The 23,602-nt window shown below is 38.3% G+C and overlaps 1 protein-coding gene across 5 annotated transcripts in view; it reads left to right on the top strand.

The window, feature by feature from the left end:
* TERF1 (telomeric repeat binding factor 1) overlaps nt 1–23,602 on the top strand; it is a 41,742-nt gene that overhangs the window by 3,623 nt on the left and 14,517 nt on the right. The window contains exons 2-9 of one of the 5 annotated variants that reach the window (XM_079901467.1): nt 1,321–1,416; nt 8,273–8,394; nt 9,911–9,997; nt 13,729–13,878; nt 14,629–14,741; nt 17,827–17,886; nt 19,588–19,676; nt 20,023–20,548. In XM_079901467.1, the coding sequence (XP_079757593.1) occupies nt 1,321–1,416; nt 8,273–8,394; nt 9,911–9,997; nt 13,729–13,878; nt 14,629–14,741; nt 17,827–17,886; nt 19,588–19,676; nt 20,023–20,051 (746 nt within the window). In that variant the 3' untranslated portion in view covers nt 20,052–20,548. Of the gene's footprint in view, nt 1–1,320; nt 1,417–8,272; nt 8,395–9,910; nt 9,998–13,728; nt 13,879–14,628; nt 14,742–17,826; nt 17,887–19,587; nt 19,677–20,022; nt 20,549–23,602 lie in introns of those variants that run through there. The other 4 variants (XM_079901464.1, XM_079901468.1, XM_079901465.1 and 1 more) reach the window with 4 other exon arrangements.

The raw sequence follows: 23,602 nt of genomic DNA, 5'->3' as shown, positions 1-23,602 counted from the left end.
CAAATGCCTCCTAGGGGACAAAATCACCCCTAGTTGAGAACCACTGCTCAGTGCTTAGAGTAGTGCCTGGTATTATAGTTAAGTGCTTAAATATAGTTGTTACTGTTGCTGGTCATTAGATCCTCCCTAATGTAGTGTTTGGTTACAGGTGTGGAAAAAGCAGATAGCCAGGTTCAACCAGGGTAGGTTTTCATTGTTTTTGTTTTGTTTTATGCCTAACAGGTACAAAGAGCAGAAGGGCAGTGGTGTGTAGGGTATCTGTAGCTATTGCATACGTAGACTAAATATGGAGGGAAGTGAAGACAGAAAGGATATGACTTTCTTCCCTAAAATAGATTAGGTCTTCCTTCTGTTTTGCTCCTATACCATACTTACCTTTTATGACACATTAAAATTTTAATTAGTCTCTTGCATAATTTTTTGTTTAATTCCTGCCTTCTCAGACTAAAACCTTCTGAGGAGCAGGGACTGGCTATCTTATTATTCAGACATCAGTCCCTACCACTGGCCAGCAGTAGATGTTCAGCCCATGTTGAATAAGTTGTGTTTAAATTTTATATAAATTTTGTGCTCTTTTTGAATCCTATTTAATTATATTATGACTATATTTGGTCCAGGTAATCTCTGATGTAGCATAAGGTTATGGCATATTAAAATTGAGGAAATAAATACAAATAAATGTATTTATTTGTTTCATCTGCTTAGCAGCTGCAGGACTGTTTTTTGGTTTGCTGGTTAATTTAATCTTTGTCTTTTATTGCTACATGGTAAATTCAGTGAAAACCAGGATTATGGTTTACTCAGTGTTGTATATACTTACTACCTAGCATAACATCTGGGTGGGTGTTCAAATATTGGGGAGATTAACATTAATAAATGTTTTTAAAATAAAGCTTCGTAAACTGAACAGACTCTTGCTTAACTGAAACCTTGACAGAAATAATATATTTCCTATAATATTAGGCATTTTAAGGTATAAAGGAAGATTCCAGGTAATGATTTGACACATTTTACAGTTTGGATCTAAATCTCCCTTTTCATTTAGTTTAGACTGCTACCTGTGAAAGTACGTAGTTTTCAAGATTTATTATTCTACCTGTGAAACATCAGTTTTATTTTGAAGGCAGAGTCTTCATTGTTATTCTTTTTTGTTCTGATTTCCTAAAAATTGTCTATAAATAAAGCATACACTCTAAATTTATGGTAATCTTTGGGTGATATTTGTAACTTATTTCTCCGCAAACCACGCAGAGGCACTGATGGGTCAAGTTTGGAGTTTTGTTTTAATGTTTTAATAAGATTCACTTTCTTCACTTTCAGCTATTATTCATGGATTGTCCAGTCTAACAGCTTATCAACTGAGAACTATATACATATGTCAATTTTTGACAAGAATTGCAGCTGGAAAAACCCTTGGTAAATATGTTTTTATCTTATATTGGACATATTTCAATCTATGTCTAAAGGGGAGACAATGAGAAGAAACAGATGGGAGTAGTCCTTTTGTTTTTGAGAGTTTGCTCACGTGTATTTGGCATGTACATCTATACACAGACATATTTAAAGCTAGTAAAGGAAATATAATCCCTATCTTCTTAGAGTGATGGTTCTCAAATTTTAGCTTGCTTCCGAATTATTAGAGAACTTGTTAAGGAACAGAATGGTGAGTCCCCTTCTCCATTGTGAGTTTCTGATTCAGTAGGGTGAGTGAGGGGCCCTGGAGTTTACATTTCTATTAAGTTCCCAGGTGATTCTGATGTTGCTGTTGGGGGACCATGCTCCGTGTACTCTGTCTTTTTTTTTTTTTGTGGTACGCGGGCCTCTCACTGTTGTGGCCTCTCCCGTTGCGGAGCACAGGCTCCAGACGTGCAGGCTCAGCGGGCATGGCTCACGCGCCCAGCCACTCCGCGGCATGTGGGATCCTCCCGGACCGGGGCACGAACCCGTGTCCCCTGCATTGGCAGGCGGACTCTCAACCACTGCGCCACCAGGGAAGCCCATGTCTACTCTGTCTTAAAGACGTCACTAAATGGGGCTATGGTAACTTTGTGGTGACTCCTATTACTATCATGCATACTCTTTTTCTAACTGGCAACAATGATATTTGAAACCTCTTATTTGAGCTTGATTTTAGCACTTAATAAGGGAATATGATTTTATAACTATAATTCTCTCTCTCCCTTGTCCTCATAGTTTATTTATTTTTATTTTTTAAAGCATGGATCATTCTTTTTTTTTTTCTTTTTAATTTTATTTATTTATTTATTTATGTCTGTGTTGGGTCTTCATTTCTGTGCCAGGGCTTTCTCTAGTTGCAGCAAGTGGGGGCCACTCTTCATCGCGGTACGTGGGCCTCTCACTCTCGTGTTCTCTCTTGTTGTGGAGCACAGGCTCCAGACGCACAGGCTCGGTAATTGTGGCTCACGGGCCTAGTTGCTCCGCGGCATGTGGGATCTTCCCAGACGGGGGCTCGAACCCGTGTCCCCTGCATTGGCAGGCAGATTCTCGACCACTGCGCCACCAGGGAAGCCCCTTATAGTTTATTTTAGGTTGTAATGGCCAGGCCGGTTTCAGTTTATCAGTAATGGCTAATATTTACAGCATGGTTATTTAAAGGACCTTTTTTTTTTTTTTACATCCTTATTGGAGTATAATTGCTTTACAATGGTGTGTTACTTTCTGCTTTATAACAAAGTGAATCAGTTGTACATATACCTATGTTCCCATATCTCTTCCCTCTTGCGTCTCCCTCTCTCCCACCCTCCCTATCCCACCCCTCTAGGTGGTCACAAAGCACCGAGCTGATCTCCCTGTGCTATATGGCTGCTTCCCAATAGCTAGCTGTTTTACATTTGGTAGTGTATATATGTCCATGCCACTCTTACTTTGTCACAGCTTACCCTTCCCCCTCCCCATATCCTCAAGTCCATTCTCTAGTAGGTCTGTGTCTTTATTCCTGTCTTACCCCTAGGTTCTTCATGACATTTTTTTTTCTTAAATTCCATATATATGTGTTAGCATACGGTATTTGTCTTTCTGTTTCTGACTTACTTCACTCTGTATGACAGACTCTAGGTCCATCCACCTCATTACAAATAGCTCAATTTCGTTTCTTTTTATGGCTGAGTAATATTCCACTGTATATATGTGCTACATCTTCTTTATCCATTCATCCGATGATGGACACTTAGGTTGTTTCCATCTCCTGGCTATTGTAAATAGAGCTGCAATGAACATTTTGGTACATGACTCTTTTTTTTTTTTTTTTTTTTAATCTTTATTAGAGTATAATTGCTTTACAATGGTATGTTAGTTTCAGCTTCACAACAAAATGAATCAGTTATATATATACATATATTCCCATATCTCTTCCCGCTTGCATCTCCCTCCCTCCCACCCTCCCTATCCCACCCCTCCGGGCGGTCACAGAGCACCGAGCTGATCTCCCTGTGCTATGCGGCTGCTTCCCACTAGCTATCTACCTTACGTTTGGTAGTGTATATATGTCCATGCCTCTTTATCGCTTTGTCACCGTTTACCCTTCCCCCTCCCCATAGCCTCAAGTTCATTCTCTAGTAAGTCTGTGTCTTTATTCCTGTTTCACTCCTAGGTTTTTCATGACATTTTTTTTTTTTTAAATTCCATATATATGTGTTAGCATACGGTATTTGTCTCTCTCTTTCTGACTTACTTCACTCTGTATGACAGACTCTAGGTCTATCCACCTCATTACAAATAGCTCAATTTCGTCTCTTTTTATGGCTGAGTAATATTCCATTGTATATATGTGCCACATCTTCTTTATCCATTCATCTGATGATGGACACTTAGGTTGTTTCCATCTCTGGGCTATTGTAAATAGAGCTGCAATGAACATTTGGGTACATGACTCTTTTTGAATTATGGTTTTCTCAGGGTATATGCCCAGTAGTGGGATTGCCGGGTCATATGGTAGTTCTATTTGTAGTTTTTAAGGAACCTCCATACTGTTCTCCATAGTGGCTGTATCAGTTCACATTCCCACCAGCAGTGCAAGAGTGTTCCCTTTTCTCCATACCCTCTCCAGCATTTATTGTTTCTAGATTTTTTGCTGATGGCCATTCTAACTGGTGTGAGATGATATCTCATTGTAGTTTGGATTTGCATTTCTCTAATGATTAATGATGTTGAGCATTCTTTCATGTGTTTGTTGGCAGTCTGTATATCTTCTTTGGAGAAATGTCTGTTTAGGTCTTCTGCCCATTTTTGGATTGGGTTGTTTGTTTTTTTGTTATTGAGCTGCATGAGTTGCTTACAAATTTTGGAGATTAATCCTTTGTCAGTTGTTTCATTTGCAAATATTTTCTCCCATTCTGAGGGTTGTCTTTTGGTCTTGTTTATGGTTTCCTTTGCTGTGCAAAAGCTTTGAAGTTTCAGTAGGTCCCATTTGTTTATTTTTGTTTTTATTTCCATTTCTCTAGGAGGTGGGTCAAAAAGGATCTTGCTGTGATTTATGTCATAGAGTGTTCTGCCTATGTTTTCCTCTAAGAGTTTGATAGTTTCTGGCTTTACATTTAGGTCTTTAATCCATTTTGAGCTTATTTTTGTGTATGGTGTTAGGGAGTGATCTAATCTCATACTTTTACATGTACCTGTCCAGTTTTCCCAGCACCACTTATTGAAGAGGCTGTCCTTTCTCCACTGTACATTCCTGCCTCCTTTATCAAAGATAAGGTGACCTTATGTATGTGGGTTTATCTCTGGTCTTTCTATCCTGTTCCATTCATCTGTCTTTCTGTTTTTGTGCCAGTACCATACTGCCTTGATTACTGTAGCTTTGTAGTATAGTCTGAAGTCAGGGAGCCTGATTCCTCCAGCTCCGTTTTTCGTTCTCAAGATTGCTTTGGCTATTCGGGGTCTTTTGTCTTTCCATACAAATTGTGAAATTTTTTGTTCTAGTTCTGTGAAAAATGCCAGTGGTAGTTTGATAGGGATTGCATTGAATCTGTAGATTGCTTTGGGTAGTAGAGTCATTTTCACAATATTGATTCTTCCAATCCAAGAACATGGTATATCACTCCATCTATTTGTATCATCTTTAATTTCTTTCATCAGTGTCTTATAATTTTCTGCATACAGGTCTTTTGTCTCCTTAGGTAGGTTTATTCCTAGATATTTTATTCTTTTTGCTGCAGTGGTAAATGGGAGTGTTTTCTTGATTTCACTTTCAGATTTTTCATCATTAGTGCATAGGAATGCCAGAGATTTCTGTGCATTAATTTTGTATTCTGCTACTTTACCAAATTCATTGATTAGCTCTAGTAGTTTTCTGGTAGCACCTTTAGGATTCTCTATGTATAGTATCATGTCATCTGCAAACAGTGACAGCTTTACTTCTTCTTTTCCGATTTGGATTCCTTTTATTTCCTTTTCTTCTCTGATTGCTGTAGCTAAAACTTCCAAAACTATGTTGAATAAGAGTGGTGAGAGTGGGCAACCTTGTCTTGTTCCTGATCTTAGTGGAAATGCTTTCAGTTTTTCACCATTGAGGACGATGTTGGCTGTGGGTTTGTCATATATGGTCTTTATTATGTTGAGGAAAGTTCCCTCTATGCCTGCTTTCTGCAGGGTTTTTATCATAAATGGTGTTGAAATTTGTCTAAAGCTTTCTCTGCATCTGTTGAGATGATCGTATGGTTTTTCTCCTTCAATTTGTTAATATGGTGTATCATGTTGATTGATTTGCGTATATTGAAGAATCCTTGCATTCCTGGAATAAACCCCACTTGATCATGGTGTGTGATGATCCTTTTAATGTGCTGTTGGATTCTGTTTGCTAGTATTTTGTTGAGGATTTTTGCATCTATGTTCATCAGTGATATTGGCCTGTAGTTTTCTTTCTTTGTGATGTCCTTGTCTGGTTTTGGTATCAGGGTGATGGTGGCCTCGTAGAATGAGTTTGGGAGTGTTCCTCCCCCTGCTATATTTTGGAAGTGTTTGAGAAGGATAGGTGTTAGCTCTTCTCTAAATGTTTGATAGAATTCGCCTGTGAAGCCATCTGGTCTTGGGCTTTTGTTTGTTGGAAGATTTTTAATCACAGTTTCAATTTCAGTGCTTGTGATTGGTCTGTTCATATTTTCTATTTCTTCCTGATTCAGTATTGGCAGGTTGTGCATTTCTAAGAATTTGTCCATTTCTTCCAGGTTGTAAAGGACCTTTTGATGCAAATAATTCCATATTTATATTGGGTTTTACAATTTACAAAATGCTTTCCTGGCAGTCTCCAGTGGTGGGCCGTAATTGCACGGAACTGTTCACTTATAAACAGACTGGGTGGCAGGAAATCCCACCCTATTAGGACCGCTCTGGGAGCCCACACTCATCCAGCTGTGGCCCATGTGGTGTGCTGTGTTGTGGGGGTGAGTTGGACCCGGACAGTCAGTGGATTAGGGCTAGAGACAAAGCAGACGTGCGGAAGACGGTAGGTAGGTAGGCTGGCTGGGCTGGTGGCAGAGGAAGAAAACGGGCCGATGTAGACCATAAGCTAACATGGTTCACAGAGCCGTCTGGTAAATTAAATGTGACAGAATGTTCTAGAAGTGCCTGGCTGGGCTTCACATATAGCAGTTGTTCATTATATTCTTATTTTCCCTTCCAACAACTTTTTCTCTTAAAACACGGGTGCAAAAAAAATCCCTGTTTTGTGTGTGACCCCATGGTTTAATCTTGAAATTCACCAGGGTGCATCTTAGATATAATAGGCTGGGGTCAGTGATCAAGAATCACTATATTTCAAGAGAGGCAGCATTTAAAACTTAGTTTTAGTTTATGTATTGGATTTTCAACTACACGTGACCCTGAATTTCAAATGGAGATGTTTGTGTGTAATTTGCTAAGTAGTTACCAGCCACTGTGAGTCTTTGATAAGAATAAGCTGATAAATTCTGTTTTAAGAAAGTTTAACAGTAGTACAAATATTATCTCATTAAATATTCACATAGTATTTATTTACAGCATTTTTTTGTTTGTTTTGTTTTGTTTGCGGTATGCGGGCCTCTCATTGCTGTGGCCTCTCCCGTTGCGGAGCACAGGCTCCGGATGCGCAGGCTCAGTGGCCATGGCTCACGGGCCCAGCCGCTCTGCGGCACGTGGGATCTTCCCGGACTGGGGCACGAACCCGTGTCCCCTGCATCGGCAGGCGGACTCTCAACCACTGCGCCACCAGGGAAGCCCATATTTACAGCATTTTATAGGTGAGAAAGCTGAGGCTTAAAAAGGCAAAATAACTTTTTCAACACCACACAGGTAGTAGTACATGATAGAGTCTGGAATAAACTCCAAAGTTTTAAAAACCACTATACAATATTGCAACAGATGGTATATGGTGATGAGAAAGAGGAAGGAGTAAAACGGTGACTCCTTACATTTTTTTAAAATAAATTTATTTATTTATTTTGGCTGCGTTGGGTCTTCGTTGCTGTGCGCGGGCTTTCTCCAGTTGTGGCGAGCGGGGGCTACTCTTCGTTGTGGCGTGTAGGCTTCTCATTGCGGGGCTCGGGCTCTAGGCGCGTGGGCTTCAGTAGTGTGGCACGCAGGCTCAGTAGTTGTGGCGCGTGGGCTCAGTAGTCGTGGCTTGCAGGCTCTAGAGCACAGGCTCAGTAGTTGTGGTGCACAGGCTTAGTTGCTCCGCGGCACGTGGGATCTTCCCAGACCAGGGCTCGAACCCGTGTCCCCTGCGTTGGCAGGCGGATTCTTAACCACTGTGCCACCAGGGAAGTCACTCCTTAGGTTTTTAAGCTTTGGTGATTGGAATAATGTTGGTAGAGAGATAAGTTCTTGATTGATCCTGTTTCAAATATCTACAAAATATATAACAAGGATTTAAAGTAGTATATGCGAAAATCAAATTTCACAATAAACTAATTTCATGCTCTATCTCAATGAAGTTTGTTATACTGCAGTTAGACTTACAAACCATTTAAGAATTCTGTTATTGTGACACCTTATAAAATATAATTTATTTCAGGTTTTAAAATCAGTATTTTAGTAGAGAAAATCTTCAGATGTTTTGTGGACTCATATATAGCCTTTTCTGTTTTTTATTTTTTTTTAAGTTGATTTTAATGAGGAAATTAACTTGAAAAATCTTCCCTAAACTGGTATATACGAGAGCAGTGCCTGGCACATAGTATACACTCAGTCAATGTTTAAAGAAATGAGTTTATAAAAAAATTAACAAAGTAAAGTTCTTCATGGCTTTCTAAGTTACTTATTTTTATTTTGGTTTTAAAAGATGCACAGTTTGAAAGTGATGAACAAATTACACCCTTGGAATCAGCCCTGATGATTTGGGCATCAATTGAAAAGGAACATGACAAGCTTCATGAAGAAATACAGAATTTAATTAAAATTCAGGTATGAGTGTTACTTTGTGTTTATTATTATTATTTTGCTAGAAAATAAAAACAACATCTAAAGAAACTAAGAGCCAACTAATAGAAGTTGGATGGTAAACCTGTAGTAAAATATAATATAATCATTCTCTTTAGAAATTTGACCTATGATTTATTGTCTTGACATGAGGACTAAGAGCTGGGACTTAATGTTTTCTACCTAAGTGCATATTGCCCCCACGTTGGAAAATATGCCAAATCTATTTAAAGATTACTAAACAACTTTCAAAAACCAGTGGTTTATGCTCTCCCATTTAAAGATTACCTTTTATTTTTATTTTTTTAAAATATTTTTTTTGCCCACACCACATGGCATGCGGGATCTTAGTTCCCTGACCAGGGATTGAACCCACTCCCCCTGCAGTGGACACGCAGAGTCTTAACCACTGGACCACTAGAGAAGTCCCTAAAGATTATCAAATAATAAGAAATGAATGGGTTTTTGCGATTAAGAGAATGTAAAATTTTAACTATGTAGAGAAAATTTTAGTAGGAGTAGCCTATTAAAGAGTGAAAAACCAAAGAAAGTCATTCAAAGATATAATAGCAGGGAAAATGTTTCGTTTACAGGCAAAGTATGTACTCAGGAATTTCATAGTTAAATAAACTTTTTCTAGTTTTTAAAAAAATTTTCATGGTTGGGTAGGAGAAAATCCAGGTGGTGTCCCACCTTCTCAAGAATTAATTATTGACGGTGTGGTGACTGTCAATTAGAATTAAGACCTGAGGAGAATCGGCAGAAAAATGACTGCTGCTTTTAAGAATTTCAACCCAGAGCAAAGGGATTTGTCATGTTGTCCCAATCTTTTGGAGTTCTAGGGGAAGCAGGCCTTTGCTAAATATACCAGTAAAGTTGAACGGGTTACATAAAATACATAGCAAACGTGTAATAATATACTGTTTACTGTTTGCCAGATACTGTTCTAAGCACTTTTATATATAACTCTTTAATCCTCACAACTGCCCTGTGAAATAGGTACTATTATTTTCACCATTTTACATTGGTGTAAAGAAACGGAGGTGCCAAGAGGTTAAATAGCTTTCCCAAGTTTACAAACCTACCCAGATGGTAATGGTGGTCCTATATCTTACCACATATAGCAGCAAAAAAGGCCAGTTTATAAAATGATTATTCAAAAGCATCTGGCTTCCTGAGTTTCTATTAGAGATTTTCCTGGGGTCCTAAGTAGCAACTTTTATATATCCTAATCATCACAAACACCATCCATCTACCCCTTCTCTCTCTTCCCTTTTGCTCAAAATGACTATTTCGGTGGGTCCTCAATATATATAATGTAGCTCCTGATTTATTTATTAATTCCTGCCTTTAATATCATTTATCAAATCAAAATTATTAAGCTACATAAGAATATTTTAAATGAAGTAGTTTAGACTTACCTGAGTTATTTCAATATTAAACAACAATTAGATATTTTAAAAAGCAATCTAAGGTTTGTATTTGTCATCCTGTCTTTTAGGCTATAGCTGTTTGCATGGAAAATGGAAATTTTAAGGAAGCAGAAGAAGTCTTTGAAAGAATATTTGGTGACCCAAATTCTTACACGGTAATTATTTAAATTAGAATCAGAAGTTTAGAGCCGTTTATATGGAATAAGGAAAATTGAAAGAACATTGGAGGAGAAAAGAAACGTTTTCTCTTTTAAACAGTAGAGTCCAACAGAAATATAATGCCAGTCCCGTATGTGATTTTAAACTTTCTAGTAGCCTGGCTTCCCTGGTGGCGCAGTGGTTGAGAGTCCGCCTGCCGATGCAGGGGACACGGGTTCGTGCCCCGGTCCGGGAAGATCCCACATGCCGCGGAGCGGCTGGGTCCGTGAGCCATGGCTGCTGAGCCTGCGCGTCCAGAGCCTGTGCTCCGCAACAGGAGAGGCCACAGCAGTGAAAGGCCCGTGTACCGCAAAAAAAAAAAAAAAAAAAAAAAAAAATTTCTAGTAGCCGCATTAAAAAAGTAAAAAGAAACAAGTAAAACTAATTTTAGTAACACTTTATTTAACCCAGTATATCCAAAAACATTATTCTTTTTAACAATCAATGTAAAAAGTATTGGTGAGATATTTTGCACTCCCTTTTTTGTACAGTCAGCCCTCTGTATCCTGGGTTCCATATCTGGGGATTCAACCAACTGCAGATTGAAAATATTTAGGGGGAAAAAATTCCAGAAAGTTTCAAAAGCAAAACTTGAATTTGTCACACACTGGCAACTATTTACATAGCACTTACATTGTATTAGGTATTATAAGTTATCTAGATATGATTTAAAGTATATGTGAGGAAATGTGTAGGTTATATGCAAATACTACACCATTTTATATAAGCGACTTGAGCATCCTTGGATTTTGGTACCCGAGGGGAGTCCTGGAGCCAATCCCATGTGGATACCGAGGTACAACTGTAGTAAGTCTTTGAAATCTAGGGTGTATTTTATACTTAAGGCTAAATTCAGGCTTACGCCTTGCAAGGGCTGCGTAGCCTTGTGTGGCTAGTGGCTACCATACTGAGCAGTGCAGGTGTAGGGAAATACATTATAACTTGCTTATTTTTCTGGAGGTTTCTTATGTTATCACTAGTTTTTGTGTGTATGTGTAATGTTAAGGTCAATAGAAGTTAATTTTTCAGTATTAAAAACAAAGTTATGAGAGCAAATTAAGCTTATTCAAAGAAGTGTAGTTTTATACAGTTTTTAGTGAACTCTTTATTGAACAATAGCATACCTTTAGTAGAGTACATGTATCATAAATGTATAAGTAGGTGTATTTTCACAAAAGGAACACACTTGTGTGGTGACCTCCTAGATCAAGAAACAGAACATCACCAGCACCCTCCAGGCACTATCCCAACCACCTTCTCAAGGGTAACCGCTATCCTGACTTGTAACATCCAAGATTAGTCTTTCTTATTTCTGAACTTTATATAACAGAATCATATAGCAAGTTTATATTTGTAAGAGAGATACATGGTGTTGCTTATAACAATCGTTTGTTCATTCTCATTGCTCCACTGTAGGAATATACTACAATTTATCCATTCTACTGTGGATGGACATATGAGTTATTTCCGTATTTTTTCCATTACATTCCTTTACATGTCTTTTGTAGAAAAAATATATGTGTTTCTATTGGGTATATACTTAGGAATAGAATTGGTGAGTTGTAGGATATGCACATACTCAGTTTTAGTAGATACTGCCAGAATTTTCCAAAGTAATTATCAATTCCTGCAGTAGTGTGGGAGAGTTCCAGTTGCTTCACAGACCTTATATGTGGTTTTCATTATAGTCATTCAGGCAAATATGTAGTGCTATCGCATTGGGTTTTAATTTCTGTTTCTTTGATGATTAATGAAGTTGAGTACCTTTTCACATGGTGGTTTAGGGGAGAGGGAATCACCTTAATTCACTGAAGGACTGAGCCTTTAGTAAGGCTTATTCTAATTTGCCCCTGTTCCTATGGTGTAACCCTCCTGAGATTTCAGCTGGAAGCCTGGTATGTTTATTGGGTTCCCTGCCCTTACTTTTTTGCCTTAGTGCTGTGAGACTACTGAAAATTCCACTCTACTTGTACATCACAGAAGAGGAAACTTTATGGCCAGTAAGCCTAAGAGAGAAAGTGTTAACCTCAATAATATTCGTGATCAGGTTAATACCAAGTAATATATTGAAATAGCATTTCCTATACTTCTGATTGGCAATGATTAAAAATGTCTTAGCACACCAACAGTTGGCTCAAAATGTGGAGAAATGATAAAAGTGCCATACCTTCCTCTCAGAAGGGTAAATTGGTACTTAAGCTTTGGAGAGCATTTTAACAAAATCAGTAAGCATGCATTCCAGCAATTCCACTTCTAGATAAATGCCCTAGAGTAACTGTTTTTACTTTCACTGCATACTTTTAAAACCATGAAGCTTTATTAAAAAAATAAAAACTGAAAAAAGAAAACTAGGCTGCACTGTGACAATTGTTCTGGGATAGAGCTTGAGAAGTGGAATTTTTTTAAAGCTTTATAGCTTTATTGTGCAACCAGCATTGAAAGAACTGTTGTCTAAGAAAAACTTGTACTGTGCCCAAGAAGACATGTAGGAAAATGTTTAATAGCATTGTGGTAATAGAAAATAGCCTACATGCTTTCAACAGGCTGGAGGGAAAGGTGAATAAATGGTATATATTTTTTAAAATTTACTTTTATTTATTTATTTTTGACTGCGTTGGGTCTTCATTGCTGTGCGCAGGCTCTCTCCAGTTGCGGCGATGGGGGGGCCCCTCTTTGTCACGGTGCGCGGGCTTCTCATTGCGGTGGCTTCTCCTGTTGCAGATCACAGGCTCTAGGCGTGTGGGCTTCAGTAGTTGTGGCACACGGGCTTAGTTGCTCCGCGGCACGTGGGATCTTCCCGGACCAGGGTTTGAACCCGTGTCCCCTGGACTGGCAGGCGGATTCTTAACCACTGTGCCACCAGGGAAGCCCCTAAATGTATTTTTTTGTTTTTGTTTTTTTTTTGCGGTACGGGGACCTCTCACCGTTGTGGCCTCTCCCGTTGCGGAACACAGGCTCCGGTGGCGCAGGCTCAGTGGCCATGGCTCACGGGCCCAGCCGCTCCGCGGCATGTGGGATCTTCCCGGACCGGGGCACGAACCCGTGTCCCCTGCATCGGCAGGAGAACTCTCAACCACTGCGCCACGAGGGAAGCCCGAAACTTTCTATATTTTGCTCAACTCTCTGACATCCATGTTGATTTGATATTTATAGAATTACTAGTTACTTTCACTGTTGTACAGTATTCCATTGATCAAAAATACCATTTAGGGCTTTTATCAAAAATACCATTTAGGGCTTTACACCATTGGTATAAAGTTAAAACCATGCTAAACAATGCTGTATATATTGTTTATGGATGCATACATATGTAGTGCAAAGGAATGCGTGGATGTGCTAAAGTTCTAAATTCAGGATAATGGTTACCTTGAGAAGAGGAAGACCAGGGTGGGGGAGGGCGCCATCAGATTATGGTAGTAAATAAGGCTTCTATTATACAGATAATTATTTCTTAAACTTGGTAATGGATATTTAGGTTCATAAGGTTTTTTAATCCTTTTGCATATGTGTAAAATATTAAATTTTTTTAAGTCAAAAAATATATTGGTGGGCATTTAAAACGGGAGCATTTCTAAAACCTCTTGAGTTTTTGTTTATAAAGTGATTTTTTTCAATTAAATAATATGACAAAATTTCTAGTATTTTATTTGTGCTTTATGTGCTAGTAAGTTTCTTCTGTTTTCTTTAGCCTTTAAAAAGGAAATTGCTTATGATAATCTCTCAGAAAGATACATTCCATTCCATTTTTCAACACTTCAGCTACAACCGCATGATGGAGAAAATTAAGAGTTATGTGAATTATGTGCTAAATGAAAAATCGTCAACCTTTCTAATGAAGGTATGCATATCTCAGAGAGATTCTAAACAGACTTAAGAGTAATTGTTACAATAAAGGAGAATACTTGAAATAGAAATTCTTCAAAACTAATCAGAATTTTATTTAGTGATTTTGTAGAAGAATGTGGTGAAATATTATAATTAGTGGATCTAAAGGGTTTATTGGTGATCTTTGTAGTATTTTTACAACTTTTCAAAGTAAAAGTTGGGGAAATTTTTCAAAATAGAAAGTTGAGGGGAAAGTTATCAAAACGAATTAAGAAATAAGTGAAAAGAAATAGTTTAATTAAATTTAAATGAAATTTTTAGCATATTTTTGGGAAAAGTCAAATTGGACTGAATAAGGATCATTAAAATTTTTCTTTTTACACTTTATCCTGTGTTAGCCTCAAAAAGTTTTAACTTAATATGTTATACGAGAGCATTAATTTGAGATAGTTTTATTTTAAAATAGATAGAATCTTTAAAAAAATTTTTTTTAAAGTAAACTTTTATCTTAACACTGACTAGAGAGCATTGTCTGTATCAAGTACCTTTGCAAGGAAAGCCCTTCTCCATAATTCTTATAAACCAAGCAGGTTGCTGATGGTGATATTATAGTTACTGAGGAAAATAACAACGCACTGCCCTTTATTGACCTGTGACAAGACACTTGGGTTATGACTGTCAAAGAACAAGAAGGCTTAATTAAATGTTACTTGTTTTAAATGTCTTAATGCATCCCTTCGTCTCCTGCAACCCCCTTTTTAAGGCAGCAGCAAAAGTAGTGGAAAGTAAAAGAGCAAGAACAGCAGCTTCTCAAGATAAACCTAATAGTAATGATATTGAATTGGAAACGGAAGCTAATTTGGATATAGGAGAAAGGTTTGTAAATTCATTAGTATATTTTTTGTCTTATGAATGTAATATCTATGTAAGAGTGATGCTAGCGAACCATTGTTAATAAAAATGATTATCGAGTAGTAGGTATATTGCGTTACTTATGGCTAACGTTTGGATGTTTGGGAGTGCTGTAGAGTTAGGGCTTACGCATATTCTGTTACATATGCTAAGCAAAAGTAGAGAGAAAATAGCACTGTGTAGCTAGTGTGAGTGACATCATTTATCATTCTCAGGGAACATGAACTCTAGAACAGTGTTGAGGTTGAAAGGCTGAGTCATCTGTGCCCCTTAGTTCTCAAATCCTACATGCCCTCATGTGATTGTACTGAGGGTTATTCTAATATGTTAAAATATTGTTCATCTTCTCTAAGGGTAGGCTAACTGCTTCATCTGGTGCGCAAGTGCAGAAACAGTGATTTGCTCCAGCGCGGGAGGGAAACAAGCCTGTGTCAGTCCTACAAGTTGAGAGACAAGAGTTCAGTTTCTAAAATTATTTCTTCTTTAGGGATTTTCAAGGGTAATTTTTACAGAATTGGCTTTTACCTTTTGCTTTAGAAACTAACCCTACTGAAGAAGATAAACTCTACCATTATAATGATCTTTTCTACTGAACCTATGGTCCATTCCTCCTCTTCATCCACCCTTAAACCAAGGCCAAATAGTCAAATCCTTCTGGTCTCTGGATGGATGTATTTGGCAGTGCATGTAATATTACTCTTCTCTTGGGACCATGACATAAGCGCTGTAAGTCCCCATCTTAACTACTTATTGAGAGGTGGGGATTGGAGTCTGAGTTGGATGGACATGGCATTGGTCACACTTCAGGACTGAGCTCAGTCTTACAGTTCTTTTTGTCCCTGCCTATCAGAGCATGATCTGTTCCTCACTGCTTCATCTCCCCAAGGGCTCTATTGCAGTCTTATTGCTCACTGGGTTTTTCCTAAGACCCATTTTGAGAAGTAGGGATTTCATTTTTATTGCTCAGTTATTTCATTTTGTTTAGGAAATCAAAGTTTAGTAGTACCAAGACCCAATGCATTCTGTGGCCTAGCCTTCCTGCCTACTGTAATACTGCCTTAAAGTAAAGTAAGATTAGAACTTACCGTGATTCTTGCATATAATGAACATGTTTCCTATGTATTCTCCTAATGTAGTACTACCCACTTATTTCAAATGCCCTCCTAGACACAAACACAGTTCAGTGTGTAAGACAGAGCTCTAGATGTTCTCATCTGTCTCTCTACCCTAACTCTCCTCCTTTACCTCACACATCCAGTTGGTTGTCTCCCCAAGTGTTACGAATTCCATATCAGAAATGCCTCTCTAATCCATTCTTACCATTTATATCCTAGATTATTACTTAGCTTTGTGCCACACAAATCCATTCTTGATGTGACTTCCAGGGCTACCTTCCCATAAAAATAAATCTGTTTAACTCACTTCCCAGCTTAATAACCTCTGTTGGCTTTCTGTTTCCTACTTGATGAATTAGATTTTTGTGTTTTTTTTGGTTTTTTTTTTGCGATACGCGGGCCTCTCACTGTTGCGGCCTCTCCCGTTGTGGAGCACAGGCTCCGGACGCGCAGTCTCAGCGGCCATGGCTCACGGGCCCAGCCACTCCGCGGCTTGTGGGATCTTCCCGGACCGGGGCACGAACCCGTGTCCCCTGCATTGGCAGGCGGACTCTCAACCACTGCACCACCAGGGAAGCCTGATGAATTAGATTTTATTGCATGGCTTTCAAAGCCGTATATAGCCCCTTTCTGGGTGGTTTTTTTTTTTTTCCCTCATATACACCTTGTCCCTAAGCATTAGCCCCTCCCTGCCCACATCCGTGGCACTTTCTAGCTATACAACTTGATCTTCAAATATTACAAGTTCTTTCATGCCTTGACTCTTGCTTCAATTTTGGATTTCCTTCTTTCTCTTCAAGGTAAGCTCTTATTTGCCATTCAAGTTCTAGCTCAAAGTTCACCTATAAGAAGTCTTGTTGAGCTCTGAGCAGAGTTGTCACTTGTGTGCTCCCACAGCACCAAGTCATACCTCTATAGGAGGACTTATCTTCGAGAATAACGTATCTGTTTACCTGTCTATCTCACTAGATGGAGAGTTTTTTGGAGGTTCTTAAATAGCTTTGAACCCTTGGTGCCTAGTTCATTACCAGGCATGCATTACATCTTGTAGTGCACTAGACACAGGGAGAAAAACCAAAAAGTAGAGACATGGTAAAGATAAGAATCAAGCAAATATCAAAACCATCCTGGGAGTCAAATTCACCAGTTTCAAGGCAAGAATGAATAAGACGTAAGTGAAGCAAGGATAGAAACAGAAGTGTGATTTCAAGGTCTGACAAATGCCGGGAAAGATGAAACCCTCGTGCTGTCAATACTAGATAAAATATTTTGTTCTGGTAAAGCTTATAAACTATTTGAGGCAATAAGAATTACAGACTTGAAACAGAAACAGTAGCAGACATTACATAATTTGTTGTTAAAGTTTAAAGATAGACTTAAATGCTGAAGGAGTTTGACGGACAGCTTCAAGAAAGTGTGAACATGGAGCCGGACCTTGAAGGATGGTTAAGGTTTTTACAGGTGGATGGAAGAAGAAATGTCATTTCAGGAGAGAGGAAGAGTTCCAGTGAAGGCATCGAGCTGTAGATGGTCCTGCTGTGTTTGTCGGAGCTAATTTTAACTGTAGCAGAGGGGAGGAATTTTATTAAAAAGGCTGGTTGGAGACTGCTGGGGAGGATAAGAAATTAAACTTGAATTCATAGAAATAAAGATCCATGAGAGAGTTTTTGAAAGAGTGACATTGTGAATGCTCAGTTACAGCTCAATTCTGCTGAACTTATATTTGGGGAAGACATTGATTTAATGTCTCTGGTAAGCACATCTGGGCAAAAATTATCCATGTTGTAATAGACTGTAAAGGTCTTAATTTTACCAGAGTTTCTTTCCAGAGATACGTTTTATAAGTTGAAAAATGGCTTGATTATGTGGAAAGTACAATCCTGATGAAAAGTTTCTCTTGTTTACATTCTTACAAATGTTTTCTTCTTTTAAAGTGTTAGTGACAAACAGTCTGCGGTAACTGAATCCTCAGGGGATACAGTATCCTTATTGAGGTGAAGTAAATTGACATTTTTCTTCTCTGTGTTTAAAAATCTTTGAAACAATTCATGCAAACCTAGGTAGGTTATAATAGCTGCCACGCAAATGGTATGGTTTGAAGAATTATCGCAGGGTCCTACTTAACCTCCACAGATATTTAAGACCCTGATGGGTCTTGAAAAGCCAAACTATGGAGACCTGCGTTTTGGGATCCTGGGTTGTTTCACATTATTTCTACAAGGAGTGCACGTGGAGGGAGTACCTGAACTTAAAGCAAATAATTAGTAAACTCTTATTCTGTCAGAAACAAGGGTGTGATGCTGGGGCAGGAAGGGGATGGAGCTTACATTTCTGAGGAATGCCCCAAATTGCGATTTTATGCAATTACTTAAAAAGCTGTCTAATCTATTAGAAACGCTATAACAGACAATGTAACGTGTTCAGAGAGCAGAACGTCCGCATGAATGATTTCATAGTGTAGAGCAGTTGGGATGCTAAGTGGAACCGTGGGGCGGGGGTGGCTGACTTGGTGTGGAGGAGGTCACTGGAGATGAGGAGTTGAGGGGCCAGTTTGTTATCTGGGTTATCCATGGAAACACGGAAATAATTCATGGTGATGGCGGCACTCGGGGATAGAGAAAGATCTGGGAATCATGGGAGGTGCTTGGAAGGATAGTGAAAGATTATGGAGCATGGTAGATAGCAATACACCTCAGTGGCATGAATCCTCAAAGGCTAAGATTTCTGTGGAAGCAGGATCCTGAAGGTGGCATCCATTAGGAAATGGAAAATATAAAGACCCACCTCTCGGAGCCTGTGGTTTGTGGAAGATGAAGCTAATCTCTACTTAAGGAGGCCACAAAGGAGAGAAATATTGTTCCCTGGGAGAGCTAGACTTTAGACAGACGACGAAGTTGAGACTGGCATTCCAGAGAGCACAATAGAAAGTTTGGGGACGGCGGGAAAGCATTAGTAGGTTGCATAGAGCACTTACAGGGGTCAAAGTGTAGATTTTAGGTGGTGATAAAATAGCTGCCTAAGCTCAGTTGAACTTTTTTTTTTCCATTTTAGTCTGTTCCTTTGTAAGTTTGAATAATACGAACATTGCAGGTTGTCAAAAAATTCTGTCACATCCTGTATTTCCAAACAGTCTTACCTTTCCGGAAAGCCCTTTCTGGAATCTATGAAGATAAGTGATAACTACCATCATGTATAATGGAATTTTGGAATTTCTCTAACTGGAATGCCAAAAGAATCTTGATTTCTGAGTAGATGAGATGGAGAAAATAAATGGGAGAGAGGGAAGTCTGAAGAAGAAAAATCTTAAGAGGCTAAAGATTAAGATGGGGCATTAGGGCTTCCCTGGTGGCGCAGTGGTTGAGTCCGTCTGCCGATGCAGGGAACGCGGGTTCGTGCCCCGGTCCGGGAGGATCCCATGTGCAGCGGAGCGGCTGGGCCATGGCCGCTGGGCCTGCGCGTCCGGAGCCTGTGCTCCGCGACGGTAGAGGCCACGGCAGTGAGAGGCCCGTGTACCGCAAAAAAAAAAAAAAAAAAAAAAAAAAAAAAGATGGGGCATTAGTGCAAGGAGAGCACCAAAGGGAAACAGACCAAAGTAGAAGCAGGTCCTGGATAGAGATTGAGACAAATCATCTACCTTTTTCTATAGCTTTTCTAGTCTTTGCAGAACAAGTCACAAGCTTTTGTGTTTCATTTAGGTCTCACAAAAATCTCTTATCTAAGTTGAAACATGGAAACCGACAACAAGATGTTGATAAGAAAGAGGAAAGAGCGGAAACTCTTCAAAGTAAGTACATTTATTACAGTTTTCAGAGTGGAGAATCGATACTTGAAAGCTATCCAGCCCTTGACCACACCCCACAACACACAAACACACATCAGAAAACTAAAGCACGAAGGGATTAAATGTCATGACTTCAAAGAGATAATTAGAGGTGGTGCTTAATTTAGAAAGTTACAGTTGGTTCCTGTTATTTACGGTAGTGTTCTATAAGGTCATTGTGAACACTTAGTGAATACTGAATGATTACAGGGGAATACAGGGTTAGGTTCTTTTGAGCCTATGGTTACAACATTTTGGTCAACTATTCAATACATAACCTTGTTTTATGTGTTTCTGTTTATTTATTTAGGCCGCACCATGTGGCATGCGGGATCTTAGTTCCCCGACCAGGAATGGAACCCGTGCCCCCCACAGTGGAAGCACGGAGTCTTAACCACTGGACCGCCACGGAAGTCCCTGTTTCTGTTTAAAGAAACCTTATTTAATATACATTGTTGATTCATTAACATTGAACCCAGGCCAACAGCACTGTAACTCACGCCTGAATGAAGCTTACCTAACCACATATTTTTCTCTGTAAGGAACATCATACATAGCCTTCTTGCACTCAAGAACACTAGACAGCACTTCCACAATACACTTGGGGAAAATTTTAAACAGCAGAATTACCCCCAAAACAGCACAAAAATATGGCACTAAATAGACCGTAAAAAGAACAATTATTTCTAGCCTGGAAGCTAAAATAAGAAAGCAGAGCTTCACCTTGTTTAACCTCAGCTGGGAACATGAACTCAAATATTTTGCCACTCTGTGCATGTCCACCGGTGTCCACAAAAGCACTGCAAGTTTTGATTTTTGTTACAACTTTCAGCAGGTAGGTGAATTTTCAAATACCAGAATCCATGAATATAATGAGGATTGACTATGTATAGACTCTGGCATTGCAGATTGCATTTGGAATTTATTCCTCATTGCATTTAGAATTTATTATCCTTATAAAAGGCATTGCTAGATTTAAAAAACAAGCAACAATAACCAAAAAAAAAAATCTTAAAAGCAGTCTGTAATTATTTTCGATGGTAATATAATTGTAAGTTCCTCCTTGGTATATATTCATTCAAAAAATGTTTATTGAACCCGTACTGTGTTCTAATGCAAGGATTTTTAAACTTTATTGATCCAAATCTAAATACTTACTGATCAGTATAAAAATAATAGGTGTACCAACTTGATTCCAGGTACATAGTATGCCTGAAGTAAATATTAATTGAATAAATTTATTCTTAGCTGATGGCTGATGATAGGGCCACTGTTAGCTAGTATTTGTAAATTACAGCTCTAAAACATTTACATCTGTAGATATTATCATCGTCCTCACTTTAAAGATGGTAAAGTTAAACTCAAAGAAATATTTGCTTCATGTTGGTGGAGTTCCTAGCTGCAAAATGACTAGGAATCATAATTCTAGAGTAAAATAATTTGGGGATTTTCCTGGACTTTTAATTTCATAATAAAAAGTTCAAAGAAATGGAAGCATACACTTTTTTACACTCTAGCTGATCAGTAATTGAACCAATGAAGACCATAATCACGTTGTAGAGTGGCTTGACAGTGACTATGGATACTGAACCTAGAAGATCCTGTGAGTTTTAGTACATTTCTTGACTTTCTGTTAGATGTTAGTAATATATACATATACCTTCCAAAAAAGTCCAAGTTGCTTAAATGTTACCTAGGTATCCTCTTTTTCCTAATAGAGGATATTTATTTCATTCATGCTAAACATTTAAAAAAAATTTTTTAGACATCTTTTAAAAACAATTTTTTTTCAGTTTTGTAAAATTGCTATGTACTTTTAAAAAATCAAGTAATTCAGAAAAATTGAAAAAAAAATCACTTAAATGCTTTCTATGCAGAAAAGTCTAACCAGCATTCAGTGAAATGATTAATATTTGAGTTAAAAGCTTTTTATCTATAAACTCAATCCTCAAAACAATCTGGATCAGTACTTTTTTTTTTTTTAATCACTCCCATTTTACAGATGAGGAAGCTGAGACAAAAAGAGGTTAAGTGTAAAAAGCCCTTGGTCACACAGGTCATGAACAGAACCAGAGCCAGAATTTGAAATCAGACATTTCTGACTTCAGAGCCCATGTCCTTAAATACTGAGATAGATAGACTGCCTCAATGGAAGAATAGATAGAATCAAAGCAAATAAAAATTTATAAAAATGTGATGAGGTTGCATATGTACTTAAAATATATTTACATTTAACTTTTTGAAGGTGAAACTGAAGGATTCAATGAACTTCACATAAATGCTGTTTCATAAGAAATATATCAGTAAGCCATATGATTCCTCCAAAATGAAGAATAAATAATATGAATTGCTTTGATAGGTTGGGTCAGTTTGCCTCTATAACTAAATTTCAACTTTAGACTACTGATTGATTTCAGCTGTAATGGATGAAATTAGCACAAAAATTTTGGCTAAATGTAGTATTCTTTGGAAATACTTTTCCTTACAACTTTGCAGATTTTGCTCCATTATTTTCTGACTTTATGAGCGCTGCTGTGGACAATCTGACATCAACCTGACTTTTTCCCCCTTTGTATATGAGTTGCTTTTTCTTCATAGTTGCCCAAGTTTTTCTAATATGTGCATTTAATGCTATAAATTTTCCTTTAATTACTGCCTTAGTTGCATCCCACAAATTTTTATATGTTATATTTTCATTTTCATCAAAATATATTTTTTTATTTCCCTTAAGACTTTTTTCTTTGATCTTCTGGGCTATTAAGAAGTTCTTCATTTGGGCTTCCCTGGTGGCACAGTGGTTAAGAATCCGCCTGCCAATGCAGGGGACACAGGTTCGAGCCCTGGTCTGGGGAGATGCCACATGCCGCGGAGTAACTAAGCCTGTGCGCCACAACTACTGAGCCTGCACTTTAGAGCCCACGAGCCACAACTACTGAGCCTAGTGCCACAACCACTGAAGCCCGCGCTCCTAGAGCCCGTGCTCTGCAACAAGAGAAGCCACCTAATGAGAAGCCCGTGCACTGCGACGAAGAGTAGCCCCCTCTCGCCGCAGCTAGAGAAAAGCCCGCGTGCAGCAACAAAGATGCAACGCAGCCAAAAATAAAAATAAATAAATAAATTTATTTTTTAAAAAAAGAAGAAGCAGCTCTTTGTTTAAACAATTTCCAAAAATTTTAGGATATTCTAGATACCTGTCTGTTAATGATTTCCAATTAATTCGGTTCCGACCTGAGAATATGCTTTGAGGATTTCTTTCTTTTTCTTTTTTAATTTAAGATTTGCTTTATGACCCAGAATATGGTCTGTCTTGGTGACTGTTGATGTGCATTTAAGAAGAATGTGAATTTTGCTATTGTTGAGTGGAGTGTTATAAAATGTCGATTAGGTCAAATTGATTCATAGTGCTTCTCAGGTGTTCTGTATGCATGCTTATTTTTTGTCTTCTTGTTCACTAATTACTGAGAGAGAAGTATTGAAATCTCCACCTATATATGAATTTCTCTTAATTATTAATCTCCGTTAATTTATTTTTGCCTTTTTGGTCCTCTAGCACCTGTTAGAACAGTTCCCAATATGAAAATCTCTGTTCAAAATAACTGGTGTGGTTTCCATTAACCTCACCAACACATATGATCTGTTCCTGCACTGATACCATATTGTCTCAATTACTGTAGTTTAGTAATAACTCAGTGTGTGATAGGGCAATTTCCTTCATCTTTCTGTTATTCTTTAGGAGTATCTTGAGTATTCTTGGTGTTTTGGTCTTCCATATTGTCAGGGGGAAGAAAACCACTTTATAGAAGATTGCAAGCAGTGAAGCTGCTACCACTCCATAGGTGCCAAAAGTAGACAACAAGACTTGGGTCAGAACAAGACGGTTTATTACAGCA

Source organism: Stenella coeruleoalba, assembly GCF_951394435.1.
Source record: "Stenella coeruleoalba genome assembly, chromosome: 17".
Lineage (NCBI taxonomy): Eukaryota > Metazoa > Chordata > Mammalia > Artiodactyla > Delphinidae > Stenella > Stenella coeruleoalba.
The sequence above is the reverse complement of the archived record's forward strand: the minus strand, read 5'-3'. Positions and strand labels throughout refer to the sequence as shown.